A 14631-nucleotide genomic window follows, 5' to 3' on the forward strand; every position below is an offset into this window, starting at 1 on the left:
GAATTAAAAACGCACCGGGCGCAGTACCCCCCACGGCCACAAGGGGGGGCAAATATCTCACAACGGGTAAGGGCTAGTAGTTATAATGGACCAGTGGTGGTGTTGGCGAAAGGGCCCATGTGTGGAGTGTGCATGTTCTCCCTGTGTCCCCTATAGGGTAGGTACCCTCACATGTGCTCCCCGTGTCCCCTATAGGGTAGGTACCCTCACATGTTCTCCCCGTGTCCCCTATAGGGTAGGTACCCTCACATGTGCTACCCGTGTCCCCTATAGGGTAGGTACCCTCACATGTGCTACCCGTGTCCCCTATAGGGTAGGTACCCTCACATGTGCTACCCGTGTCCCCTATAGGGTAGGTACCCTCACATGTTCTCCCCGTGTCCCCTATAGGGTAGGTACCCTCACATGTTCTCCCCGTGTCCCCTATAGGGTAGGTACCCTCACATGTGCTACCCGTGTCCCCTATAGGGTAGGTACCCTCACATGTACTCCCCGTGTACCCTATAGGGTAGGTACCCTCACAAAAAAACATGCAGTAATCCTGGTCTCTAAACTGCCTCCCCCTGGCCAGCCGGGGCACCTGATGGAGGGGAAAGGAACTGGTCGGAATAACGTGTTCCTTCCACGCGCTACGTCCAACCAGGGAAACTCCCCCCTGTCAGGTGAAAAGAAGCAGCTTGGCCTCCTCGTGTACGTCAGTATGAGGTCAGTCCGTTGCTCTGCCCGGTTTGGCAGAAGGAGTGTAGTGCCCAGGATTACATTAGATAATGGGTGAAAAAATGGGCTTCTTAATACGACACAGTTAAGAAGCAGTTGAGTTGAACTATGAATCTGGTGATTTGATCCAGTCTTCTCCATGACACACGCCATATATGGAGCATGTCTTGAGTGTACAGGGTTTGATTAGGTCAGAACAACATATGGAATGAATTCTGTATCGGTCATAATATATTATGGAGCATGTCACAAGGCGTGACGGACACGAGATGCATGTTTTCATGGTAAACTGTGACCTATTATGGTCGTAATAAAATGGAATGGCCCACATACTGTGGGTCTGAAATCACCAAATGTAAGGGACGGTAATTCAAGTTTTATAAACGTTGCAGTATAGATAATACATGTTTGCATCTCTCACAGGATTACTGCTTTTAGTTTAATCTGGTGGAAAACAAAATCTACTACTATGAAGTTCATCAGCAATATAACATACACTTATTATTGTCAAATACGCACAGAGAAACCGATTTGTCATTGAATGTGTGTTTCTATGTCTTGGCGGCACCTCGACCCATGATGGACTTCTTGGTGTTTTTCTCGGGTTTCAAAAGGATTATATAACACTTTGGTCCAAACAGCGCCACCAGAATGCCAAAACTAGACGCTAAGATAGCAAATATCTCCACTGCATCTGCATATTTGCCTGGAGAGCTGATATATGCTGGGATGAAGGCTATCCACACGGCGCAGAAGATCAACATGCTGAACGTGATTAACTTTGCTTCATTGAAGTTGTCTGGAAGGTTCCGTGCCATGAATGCTAGGAGGAAGCTGAGGAGAGCCAGTAAACCAATGTAACCTAACAACACTCCAAAACCAACTGTTGATCCCACCGCACACTCATAGACAATCTTATCATTGTGGTATTGAGTGTTTTTATGAGGAGTTGGTGAAGCAGACACAAGCCAGGCTATGCAGATTATTGCCTGGATGAAAGTAAGAACCAGGACTGTTCCTCTCTGCTGCATGGCACCAAACCACTTCATGATGTCTGCACCCCCAGGCTTGGAGGCCTTGAACACGGCCAACACCACCATAGTCTTTACCAGGATGCAGGAGATACACAACACAAAGCTGATCCCGAATGCTGCATGTCTCAGCTGACAAGTCCAGAGTCTGGGACGGCCAATGAACAGAAGTGAACACAAGAAACATAGTTTGAGTGACATCAACAGAAGGAAACTGAGTTCTGAGTTGTTGGCGCGCACCATGGGTGTGCTTTGGTGATAGATGAAGATTCCCAGGGCAATGGCACAGATAAGTGTGCCTACCAATGAGATGGTTGTCAAGGAGATACCCAGGGCCTCGTGGTAGGAGAGGAACTCCATGATCTTAGGGACACAGTGGTCACGCTGGGGACTGGACCAGAAGTCCTCTGGACAACTGGTGCACTCTGTGGAGTCTGACAAAAATGACAAGATTAGAAGCACATTGTCATTCTAAAGAGAATCCACTGTACATACTGTATAGCTATGCATGATTTAAACCAACCAGTCTCATTACTGATCTCTCCCTCAGAACAAGCGATGCAGTCAAAGCAGCAGACAGGTTCTCCTTTCCTTCTGGACGCACGGGTTCCAGGAGAACAGCTGTCACTGCACACCGACCGAGGAGGCTACAGGGGAAACAAACTGTAATCAAACTCAGTCTAAGCTGTATTACATTTAAATTATGAGGTCCACAATTCGTTAGAAAGCCGTTACCTTTTTGGGTTCAAAGTTCCAGACGATTTGGTCTTCCTCAAGGATGAGTTCTTCGCCCGCAGAATCTGAATTCTTGAACACGCCTACTGCGAGAACCGTTGTGCTTCCATCGGGGAGCCACACCCAGTTTATGACGTCAAAGATTGGTAATGGGTCACCATTCTCGTCAAATAATACTTGTTCGCCGAATTCCATGGTGAAGTTGATCTTGTCCAGGTAATGCACAAGCTACAGCAAAAAGGAGGAGCAACATACTTTTGCTTAGGCCTAATGTACAGAATACTGACCATGGTATGGTCAATTCTGTAGTGTGCTCAGAATAATGACCATGCCATCCCGCTGGACTTGTTTGCTGTCAGTGTAGGCACACTGTATAGCATCTCTTCCGGGTTTTTAGACACCTGGTGGATGGAAATGAAGCTTCGCCCACGCTGCAGAATTCCGCGGGGGGCAAGCGCTTCCGGGAATCTGGCCGATGCGGCATTCTGCCGCCGCGTGGGTGGAGCTTCATTTGCATCCACTGAGCTGTCTAAAAACCAGGAAGAGACGCCTGCCATGAGCGGCTTTTTGCCGCGCATGGAAGCCCAAGTGTGCTTACACCCTCTCTCTGCTTTAACACTGAAGAATGTCACTCAGGCAAATCATATTAGTGCCACACGTACATCACCACCACTAAGACAATTAAGTAATACCGTTTTCACCCTGCTAGGTTTTTCTTTCATTTATTAATTTTGACCAATGTGTCCAATGGTCAAATTGATCTAGAAACATATGTCCCACCTGCCATGGCTTTATGGTCTGCAGAGTGGCACAGCTGTGCCCAGGGAAAGGCCCTCTTCCTGGGACACACTGCAGCATGGCATGGAGGGCGTGGGCCAGAGCGTACACAGCCTTGTACACATTGTACTCTGGCCTGAGGTCAGACACATCCAACAGGGTGGTTTCTGCTGTCTGTAGGTCCTCTTGTCCACTACACACCCTTCCACCAGCGTCCACCCACTCTGGCGGAAGGGGCACGAATTTACACCGAAATGTTTGCTCCCAAAACTGCCTCACCTGAAGGTGAAAACACGATTCAGAAACTTTGAATGAATGTACGCAAGAAACAAGAGACAAACACCATTATGACAAAGTACATGAATAACTATAATATTATTATTAATAATAATAATAGACTGAAATAAGATGGCAGCTTATAAATACTAAATTGAATGAAATAATCACTAAGGTATTCTCATGGCTGTTGTCAGGGTCCTGTTCAGGGTGCACTTCCGACAAGAACTCCCTGAGACCCGGTATCTCTCCACGGTGGATGGCCAGACCCAGGCTGCCCCCTAGTGACGGAGTGAAGTGAGGATTCTGGGGTCCGATGTAAGCGGTCCAAGGCTCGTTTGTGATCCACTGCAGACCCGTTACATTCTGCTTCACCACCTGTTAGATTACGTTAACATTACGTTAGATTCTGCTTCACCACCTGTTAGATTACGTTAAGATTACGTTAGATTCTGCTTCACCACCTGTTAGATTACGTTAAGATTACGTTAGATTCTGCTTCACCACCTGTTAGATTACGTTAAGATTACGTTAGATTCTGCTTCACCACCTGTTAGATTACGTTAAGATTACGTTAGATTCTGCTTCACCACCTGTTAGATTACGTTAAGATTACGTTAGATTCTGCTTCACCACCTGTTAGATTACGTTAAGATTACGTTAGATTCTGCTTCACCACCTGTTAGATTACGTTAAGATTACGTTAGATTCTGCTTCACCACCTGTTAGATTACGTTAAGATTACGTTAGATTCTGCTTCACCACCTGTTAGATTACGTTAAGATTACGTTAGATTCTGCTTCACCACCTGTTAGATTACGTTAAGATTACGTTAGATTCTGCTTCACCACCTGTTAGATTACGTTAAGATTACGTTAGATTCTGCTTCACCACCTGTTAGATTACGTTAAGATTACGTTAGATTCTGCTTCACCACCTGTTAGATTACGTTGAGATTACGTTAGATTCTGCTTCACCACCTGTTAGATTACGTTCAGATTACGTTAGATTCTGCTTCACCACCTGTTAGATTACGTTGAGATTACGTTAGATTCTGCTTCACCACCTGTTAGATTACGTTAAGATTACGTTAGATTCTGCTTCACCACCTGTTAGATTACGTTAAGATTACGTTAGATTCTGCTTCACCACCTGTTAGGTTACGTTAAGATTACGTTAGATTCTGCTTCACCACCTGTTAGATTACGTTAAGATTACGTTAGATTCTGCTTCACCACCTGTTAGATTACGTTAAGATTACGTTAGATTCTGCTTCACCACCTGTTAGATTACGTTAAGATTACGTTAGATTCTGCTTCACCACCTGTTAGATTACGTTAAGATTACGTTAGATTCTGCTTCACCACCTGTTAGATTACGTTAAGATTACGTTAGATTCTGCTTCACCACCTGTCGGTTGTGTTTGAAAAGGAAATGTAAATAATGAGCACAGCTAAAATCCACCAAGCGCGTCCTACACTGTAGTTCATAAGCAAGACAATACTGTCGTTATTTATATAACAATATCTAATTATTCGTTATAGCAGTGATATGAGATTCATTTTCTTTCTGCAGATAAGTATTGCGATAAAAGGCAAAAGAAATAAACGGAAATGTTGATCATTTAACATTTAACTTATTTGTATTCATTGCAATGCAATTTAATTACTTTCATAGCTGAATTTAAAAATGTAATGTAAGCAATGAAAGTGACTAAATGGCATTAATTTGCAATGATTCAAAAATGCACTCCTAATCAGTACAGGCACACTGTCGCGCGCATGACGCGTCAGAAGAACCTGAAGCGCTTCTTCTTCTTCGTGGGGTTTTAGGGGTCTTTTATCAGGGTTAAAAGTCAAAGGTCATAGGTTGAAAATTGTTAAAAATTGAGTCCAAATATTTTTAATTTGTGTGAATTTGAGCCTCTGTTGGGGGTATTTATATGCAAATATCATGACCTTAATGTCATTGCAATGAACACAGATGATGACGTTTAGGTGAAAAAATAACATAAAAAAGAACAATTCATTCATTCATTAATTAAACTATTGGTGTTTATACAGGGTTAATCAGACCAGTGTTTGTCCAGTGGAAACCTCGTATGAATCTGATCTCAGGTCAGAATGGGTTAATCAGACCAGTGTCTGTCCAGTGGAAACCTCGTATGAATCTGATCTCAGGTCAGAATGGGTTAAGTGGACATGAAGCAAAAGGCCCTAACCTCCTTCATGAGGTTCACCAAATAGCTCCCGTATACGATCAGAACGACCACGCGGGCTGTGGAGGTCTTCATCACGGTGACGATCCTCCGGAGCTCCGACTGCTCGTGGCCCCAGGGCAGGACCTCCAGGTAGGCCAGACAACCCAGACCGGACTGGGCCAGGTCCGTCTGGAAGATCCGGGCGTAGTCGTGGCCATAGTCATTGTCCATGAACAGGAATCCTACCCAGGTCCACTCAAAGCGCCTCATGATCTGGAGTATAGACCGCGCCTGGATACAGAATGGAGGGATGTACTGTAAGTGCTGAGGCTATATGCACAATGCTATACTGTACATACTGTAGATTATATCAATATCTCACTGCCTATAGAGGAGGTTTTTGTAAAGTGTAATGTGTGTACAGTACATGAACTATACTGCATAGGGCATTAAGCCATTTTTGGGTGGCTTAACACACCTCTTGGTGTGTTGAGCATTATGTTATGCTTTAGCTATTGAAAAATAGCACATCTACAACCTCATAGCGCGGCACAGAGTGCCGCTACGAGCTTGTATAGGTCTGCTATTTGGGGGGGGGGTTGCCGTTTGCGGAGCGGCCTTGATATCGGAAGGTCGCTAGTTCGTATCCCCGGACCGGCACGTTAAAATTACCACCGCTGAAGTGCCTCTACCATGAAATGTTCTATGAGCAGGGCCTGGCTGTAAACAAGTTCTTGAGCTTAGTCTAGTTACCCTGCAGGGTAAACATAAACATAAAACCTTTCCTTTCCTTTAGTAAAAAAACGATTTTGTAGGCCTCAAGATCAGGTAGATTATAGTTACAGTCACCAATGTACACAGTTTTTTAAATGTACAAATATTTATTTCCATTTTTTTTTCTCCTTTTTACATAATAGGTAGTTAAACAACTAGTCGACTAGTAAACTAGGCAACTAGTCAACTATTAAAAATGACTAGAAGTGAATGCCCTATAGTACTACGTGATAGCAACGCTAGATCTATAGATCTAATACTACGTGATAGCAACGATATAGATCTATTGTCCATAGAGGTTCACCTGGACGGCGTTACTTGGGGTTGTTCTGAAGAAAGACGGGAACTGTTTCCGGTCACTCAGACAGGAACACATGGCATAGAAGCTCACCTGCAAGAGGCAACCACGACACGTTGTCCTGTAATAATAATAATAATAATAATACCTGCACGTTTCTATTCGACACATTTGGCCAGCAGACCGGGCAGCATGTGAGGGAGGTCCGTGGCCAATTACAGATATTTTTTTGGGGTCCTTGACATGAAATATTGAGAACCACTGATATAGAAACATGAGGTTTTTCAGAAAAAAAAGAATACATTTTTCAAAATGTTGACGTCAGGCCAAAATGGGTTAAACCAATATAATATCGGTAATCGGTATCGGTAAAATAACATATCGGTTTTAGCAGATATTTTATTTCATAATAATTATATATAATATATATATAATATATAATATTATGTATAATTATAATAAATAAAAATCCCTGAAAAATGCCTGTTGTGATGATGAAGACTAAGTCGAAGGGCTGATGAAATGTTTTCTGCGTTAAGCTTTCAAAAGAGTCAACAAGTTGGAACATTTTGAAATAAAAATACTACATTCAAGCTGTTTATGTTGGGATGTGGGCCAACACTTCAATAACGGAGCATCCCATAGTGTTGGAATAAAGAGGTGTTCAAATTCAGTGTTTATAAACCTTTTTTTCAGACTGGCCAAAATTATTATATTTTGTATTATATGTATTATGTATTATGTATTATATATACAGAATGAGATCATATCGACAATTGGTTATCGGCCATATAACAGCCATTAATTATATCGGCCAAAATGTCTCAATCGGTACATCCCTAAAAAAGAAAATCACTCATAATATCGACAGCATGCATGTGTAGACAGATGCCATGTCATTATTGACCTGGCATTCTATATCATTATATAATGTCTAGTTGGTTTCAATGTGCAGATATATTCTATTCAGATATATTTCTATGCACGTGATGTATTACCATGTGTCGTTCTTGCTTACTGTAAATTGCTCTGGATTAAGAGCGTCTGCTAAATGCCTAAATTGTCATCGCTGCTGTATAGATTTAGCTCACTGCTCCAAATGAAATAGAATTTAATGAAGTGGGTCGGAGAAGCATATTGATATTGTCGGTGTCCGTCAGAGTAAATCTATCATTTGGATCAATAAACATACAGGAATAAACGAGGCAACTTTGTGGATTACACAGAAATGATAAAAATCCACTGTGTGTTATAATGCATGTAACATTCTGATTATGACATCAAAGAGGTAAAAGAGAGATAAAAAAAAACCCCACATTGTAGACCTCGATGCCAGCCTGACTCTTTAGTTTCAGGGCAAAGAAACAATGTTTAACACGCACTGCACTCTAACCTCCTGAGCACCCGGCCGCAGCAAAGAGAGCAGATCTACAGGCTCATAGCGCGGCACCCTACATTCAATGTCTGTGTCCTCTTCACTGTACGCTCAAATGAAAGAAATATAGTCCGTCTATAAAGTTATAAAAGGAGTATATTATACAGTACATTGTTTATTGTGTTTTAGATCTGTAAACAACAAATAATATATACCATTAACCATGCTGTCGGGAGGACACCACGTTACCTTTTTTATTTTTGCATAAATCAGTGCTATTGTTTCAAAAGTATTGAACCAATGGAAAGCATAGCGCTTGGGACAAAACCTCTTAACTCCATTGTACACTCAAACTGTCTGCTAAAGCAGCTAACTCCACCACCTCTCTCCCTCTCATGGAAGTAATTGACAATAATATAAAGTCACAGCACCAACTTTGATGAGGCTGTATTTGCTTTGTTTTAAAAAAATATATGGTTTTCTTAATTTATGATTTCCTGAACATTTTGGAGTTAGGTGGTATATCTTCCCGACAGCAGAGATATATACAATCGGTGATGATAAAACTGGGTTGGGCTGTGGAACTTACCAGGGGCACTCTGTACAAACCTAATATTTTAGAGATAGCGATGGCGTTCGTTGAGGAATCGGGACCCACGATTCCCAGCGTCGGAGGCGACCCGGAGCAGCTCTGGTCCATTTCAAAGCGCTCCTCTCTGCCACTGATCATCGAAAACGCCGCACGATATCCGACTCCGAGTGAGTAACAGGTGTCGTAGAGACTGTATCCCAGGGTGACGTTGGGCAGCAGGCTGGGGCTGCCGTTGATCTCGGCAATGGCGAAAGCCATGGTCTGGGCCCATCTGAAGCCTTCGATGTTAAACCTATAACACACATAATAATAATAAAGCCATGGTCTGGGCCCATCTGAAGCCTTCGATGTTAAAACTATAACAGTAACATGCTATGTTATCTTAAAGCCATGGTCTGGGCCCATCTGAAGCCTTCGATGTTAAAACTATAACAGTAACATGCTATGTTATCTTAAAGCCATGGTCTGGGCCCATCTGAAGCCTTCGATGTTAAAACTATAACAGTAACATGCTATGTTATCTTAAAGCCATGGTCTGGGCCCATCTGAAGCCTTCGATGTTAAAACTATAACACACATAATAATAATAAAGCCATGGTCTGGGCCCATCTGAAGCCTTCGATGTTAAAACTATAACAGTAACATGCTATGTTATCTTAAAGCCATGGTCTGGGCCCATCTGAAGCCTTCGATGTTAAAACTATAACAGTAACATGCTATGTTATCTTAAAGCCATGGTCTGGGCCCATCTGAAGCCTTCGATGTTAAAACTATAACAGTAACATGCTATGTTATCTAAAAACCATGGTCTGGGCCCATCTGAAGCCTTCGATGTTAAAACTATAACACACATAATAATAATAAAGCCATGGTCTGGGCCCATCTGAAGCCTTCGATGTTAAAACTATAACACACATAATAATAACAAAGCCATGGTCTGGGCCCATCTGAAGCCTTCAATGTTGAAACTATAACAGGCGTAACCACGAATAATTGTCTTTGCAGAAATATTCATCATCAAAGCAAGTTACGTGTGCTGTTGCTGGCCTATTGTACATACTGTACGTGTGATGCTCACCCGTAGCAGGTGGTGTCCTGTGGCTTGGAGGTGTCTGTGATCAGGCTATAAACTCACCCGTAGCAGGAGGGGTCCTGTGGCTTGGAGGTGTCTGTGATCAGGCTATAAACTCACCCGTAGCAGGAGGGGTCCTGTGGCTTGGAGGTGTCTGTGATCAGGCTATACACTCACCCATAGCAGGAGGGGTCCTGTGGCTTGGAGGTGTCTGTGATCAGGCTATACACTCACCCATAGCAGGAGGGGTCCTGTGGCTTGGAGGTGTCTGTGATCAGGCTAAACTCACCCGTAGCAGGAGGGGTCCTGTGGCTTGGAGGTGTCTGTGATCAGGCTATACACTCACCCGTAGCAGGAGGGGTCCTGTGGCTTGGAGGTGTCTGTGATCAGGCTAAACTCACCCGTAGCAGGAGGGGTCCTGTGGCTTGGAGGTGTCTGTGATCAGGCTAAACTCACCCGTAGCAGGAGGGGTCCTGTGGCTTGGAGGTGAATGACATCTCTGGGTAGACGGGGTACAGGTTGATGTAAAACAAGCCACCCAGAATGAAGTCACCGGTCTTGTGCATTCTGTTGAGATTATTAAACTGTGCCTGCAGCTCACAAGAAGAGGAGGAATTAGGTGAGGAAGACACAGCAGAGACTGAAGAGAACAACATCAAGGTCAAGTACAACATGTGTGTGTCTAGAGAAGCCCTCATGCCTGTATGCATGTCCACCTCTGTCTAACCCAGGTCCTTTGGTCCATTTGGTTCATGTTTTATACACGGTGCTATGCCATCCCCCGGGCCACCATACGCAGTCTTTCACAACAAACCTCTGGGGCAGTGCCAGAAGTATAGGGGCAGGGCTAAGCATACAGTAGGAATGTCAATGACACTATCTCACCGTGGGGTGACAGCGACAACTATTCACCCACTCTATGCTGTAGGTAAGGAAAATAGGGCCCTGAGTGTCTTCGAGCAAGACACTGAACCCCTAATTGCTCCCGTTGTGCAGGACTGCAGGTTGGTGGCCAAAACTGTGGAATGCACTTCCCATTGCAGTCAGAACTGCAGCATCACTCCCAATCTTCCGCCGTAGTCTGAAAACCCACCTTTTTAGACTCCATCATGGCCCATAGCACTTACCCTACCCCCTTAGATAGCATTTCTGTAGACTTAGATAGCATCTGATACAGACTTATAGCATGTTATGTAGATGGCACTATAATTGCATTGTATATAGTCATAGCACGCCATAGTACGTATGTATAGCATAGTAGTATATATATAGTTTATATGTATAGTCTCATAATATATTCCACTGTTACTTTCTTAGCTTACGCATGTTTTATGATAAATGCTTTTGTGATGTATTCCCATGCTTTTGTTCTTGATTATTGTAAGTCGCTCTGGATTAAGAGCGTCTGCTAAATGCCTAAATTGAAAATTGTAAAATTGTGGCGCCTTGCATGGTTTCCTCCGCCATTGCTGTATGAATGTGTGTGAATGGGTGAATGTAATGCACAGTTTGTGTGAAGCGCTTTGGATAAAAGTGCTATATAAATAAATGCACCATTTATACCAGCTCTACAGTATGTGTGTAATATTTCTTAGAATGTTATATATACATAACAACATTCTGAATAATCATATTAAATATTTTAAATACCCACGCCTTAAAATGAAATGAAAGAAAATAAAAGTGAGCATGGGACCAGCCCAAGATCCCTGCACTCAGATCCGGGCAAATAAACGAACATATATATAACGCATTATATAACGCAGATGTGTTGCACTAAAAAACCTGCTTCATTCTATATCCACAATCTACATTATTTACATGAATCTATGTGACCAGATTTGAGAGCCTGCCACCGCGCAAACCTCCAGCTTTTCACCAGAGGAGAAAAACTATGTATTTTAGTTGTTTTTTTTTAATCCAAAATGAGTTAATAGCACAACAGGCAGACTCTTTACACATAGGCTACTATAGGCCTAGTTTGCAGGATTGGCCCGTTTTGAACAAAAAGCCTCAAATCATGAACGCAGCGTGCAGTTTACGTGAAATCTTTCACACACTTTCCTACTAGGCTGAGGAATATATCCCACCCTGTTCACATTGACCTGATATAGCGCCACCAACAGGTGGATTGTTGCTAAACACATTTTTGGAACAAAATGCCTCAAATCATCCAATTGCCTGCATCAAAGGCGTAAGAACAAATGGCACCCTTTTCACTTTGGCCTATTATAGCGCCACCAGGAGGCCACAACCTGACCTGGCCGGGTGGAGACCTGCATGTTCCCTGAGGGGCACTTTTTCTAGTTCTTATATAATGGAGTTCTGTGTCAGGCATGCCCAAATATGGAGTGTTGTGATGTCAGATAATTATGATGTCCATATATGGAGCCTGGTCCAGAGCCCGGGAAGAGGCCTTTCTGGGGCGGTTCTGGACAACCACAACCAGCAATCTCATCAAATTCTACTTCATTAAAACATACATTTAGGACCCACTTAATTGACCAGATCACTTAATTATGTCTTTGTATCATCTTTTTTTTTTTTTCTATAATCATGTACTGTAGATAACCAAGTATTCTAATCATGTTGTTTTTTGTTGTTCTTGTTTTATATACTGCAATCATGTATTCTGGATAAACTATATTTCTTGTACAATGTTTCAATGTGTTTGACATAGGTAGAGGCCTTGTATAAGATGTTTCATTGTGTTTTACATGAAACATGTAGAACATGTCGACTTATGTCAACTTAGATAGTATTTTAGACAGACTTATAGCTCGTTACGTAGACAGCACTATAATTGCATTTTATGTAGTCATAGCACTTTATAGTACACATGTATATTGTATAACATATAATATAGTATAGTATGTATAGTTGACATAGATACTCCACTGTTACATTCTTAGCTTATACACAATTCATGTTTTTTATATATGTGATGTATGCCATGCTTTGTTTTTGCTTAAATGTAAGTCGCTCTGGATCAAGAGCGTCTGCTAAATGCCTAAATTGCTAAAAACATGATCGCAGCAACTCTAGTTACCAGCAATAAAACATTAAATTATGCACTTGGTATTATTGGTATAAATTGCAGACAGAGAAACATAATTTTGACATTGAATGTGTGTTTCTATGTCTTGACGGCACCTCGACCCATGATGGACTTCTTGGTGTTTTTCTCGGGTTTCAAAAGGATTATATAACACTTTGGTCCAAACAGCGCCACCAGAATGCCAAAACTAGACGCTAAGATAGCAAATATCTCCACTACATCTGCATATTTGCCTGGAGAGCTGATATATGCTGGGATGAAGGCTATCCACACGGCGCAGAAGATCAACATGCTGAACGTGATTAACTTTGCTTCGTTGAAGTTGTCTGGAAGATTCCGTGCCATGAATGCTAGGAGGAAGCTGAGGAGTGCCAGTAAACCAATGTAACCTAACAACACTCCAAAACCAACTGTTGATCCAACATCACACTCATAGACTATCTTATCATTGTGGTATTGAGTGTTTTTATGAGGAGTTGGTGAAGCAGACACAAGCCAGACTATGCAGATTATTGCCTGGATGGAAGTAAGAACCAGGACTGTTCCTCTCTGCTGCATAGGACCAAACCACTTCATGATGTCTGCACCCCCAGGCTTGGAGGCCTTGAACACGGCCAACACCACCATAGTCTTTACCAGGATACAGGAGATACACAACACAAAGCTGATCCCGAATGCTGCATGTCTCAGCTGACAAGTCCAGAGTCTGGGACGGCCAATGAACAGAAGTGAACACAAGAAACATAATTTGAGTGAAAGCAAAAGTTGGAAGCTGAGTTCTGAGTTGTTGGCGCGCACCATGGGTGTGTTTCGATAATAGATGAAGATTCCCAGGACAATGGCACAGATAAGTGTGCCTACCAATGAGATGGTTGTCAAGGAGATACCCAGGGCCTCGTGGTAGGAGAGGAACTCCATGATCTTAGGGACACAGTGGTCACGCTGGGGACTGGACCAGAAGTCCTCTGGACAACTGGTGCACTCTGTGGAGTCTGACATTACAGACAAGTATACCAGTATCATTGGATGGAAAGATTATTATTATGTATTTTTTAAAGTCATTGTAAGTAACCGCACATTGTATACATGATTTAAACCTACCAGTCTCATTGCTGGTCTCTCCCTCAGAGCAAGCGATGCAGTCAAAGCAGCAGACAGGTTCTCCTTTCCTTCTGGCCATGCGGGTTCCAGGAGAACAGCTGTCACTGCACACCGACCGAGGAGGCTACAGGGCACAGTAGCAATGATCAATGCTCAGTGTGAACTAAATTGCATTTCAGGCATGAGCTTGACATTATAGTTATACATAAGGATGCAATAAAAGTTACCTTTTTGTATTCAAAGTTCCAGAAGATCCGCTCTTCATCGAGGATGAGCTCTTCACCAGCGGAGGCCGTTTTCTTGACCACGCCCACACTGTGAACCTGTACGCTTCCGTCAGGGAGCCACGCCCAGTTCATGACATCATAGGTTGGTAAAGAATCCCCATTTTCATCAAAATACACACGATCACCAAATGATGTGGTGAAGTTGATCTTTTCCAAGTAATAAACAAGCTATGACGATACATAAAAATGTATACAATATATACACGACAGTTACATTGACAGGAATTGTATTAAATAGTTAGTATTTAGTATTGAACTCTATTATGTCGAAGCCTCTGTCTATAATTTATGGACTATTCAACGTTGGCTCAGGGGGCAGCATTCATTTTCTGGACAGC

The 14631-nt window shown here is 42.7% G+C and overlaps 1 protein-coding gene across 1 annotated transcript in view; it reads right to left on the minus strand.

The window, feature by feature from the left end:
* Positions 1–1268: 1268 nt before the first annotated feature.
* LOC310878583 (uncharacterized protein) overlaps positions 1269–14631 on the minus strand; it is a gene marked incomplete at both ends in the record, with an annotated part of 34327 nt that continues 20964 nt past the window's right edge. The window contains 12 exons of the mRNA XM_083792932.1: positions 1269–2182; positions 2272–2395; positions 2484–2711; positions 3264–3484; positions 3776–3914; positions 5758–6009; positions 6815–6901; positions 8773–9067; positions 10304–10437; positions 12996–13897; positions 14007–14130; positions 14234–14461. Of these exons, the coding sequence (XP_083649058.1) occupies positions 1269–2182; positions 2272–2395; positions 2484–2711; positions 3264–3484; positions 3776–3914; positions 5758–6009; positions 6815–6901; positions 8773–9067; positions 10304–10437; positions 12996–13897; positions 14007–14130; positions 14234–14461 (3648 nt within the window). The remainder of the gene's footprint in view (positions 2183–2271; positions 2396–2483; positions 2712–3263; positions 3485–3775; positions 3915–5757; positions 6010–6814; positions 6902–8772; positions 9068–10303; positions 10438–12995; positions 13898–14006; positions 14131–14233; positions 14462–14631) is intronic.

The sequence above is a fragment of the Protomyctophum parallelum genome (assembly GCF_964188405.1).
Source record: "Protomyctophum parallelum genome assembly, chromosome: 21".
Lineage (NCBI taxonomy): Eukaryota > Metazoa > Chordata > Actinopteri > Myctophiformes > Myctophidae > Protomyctophum > Protomyctophum parallelum.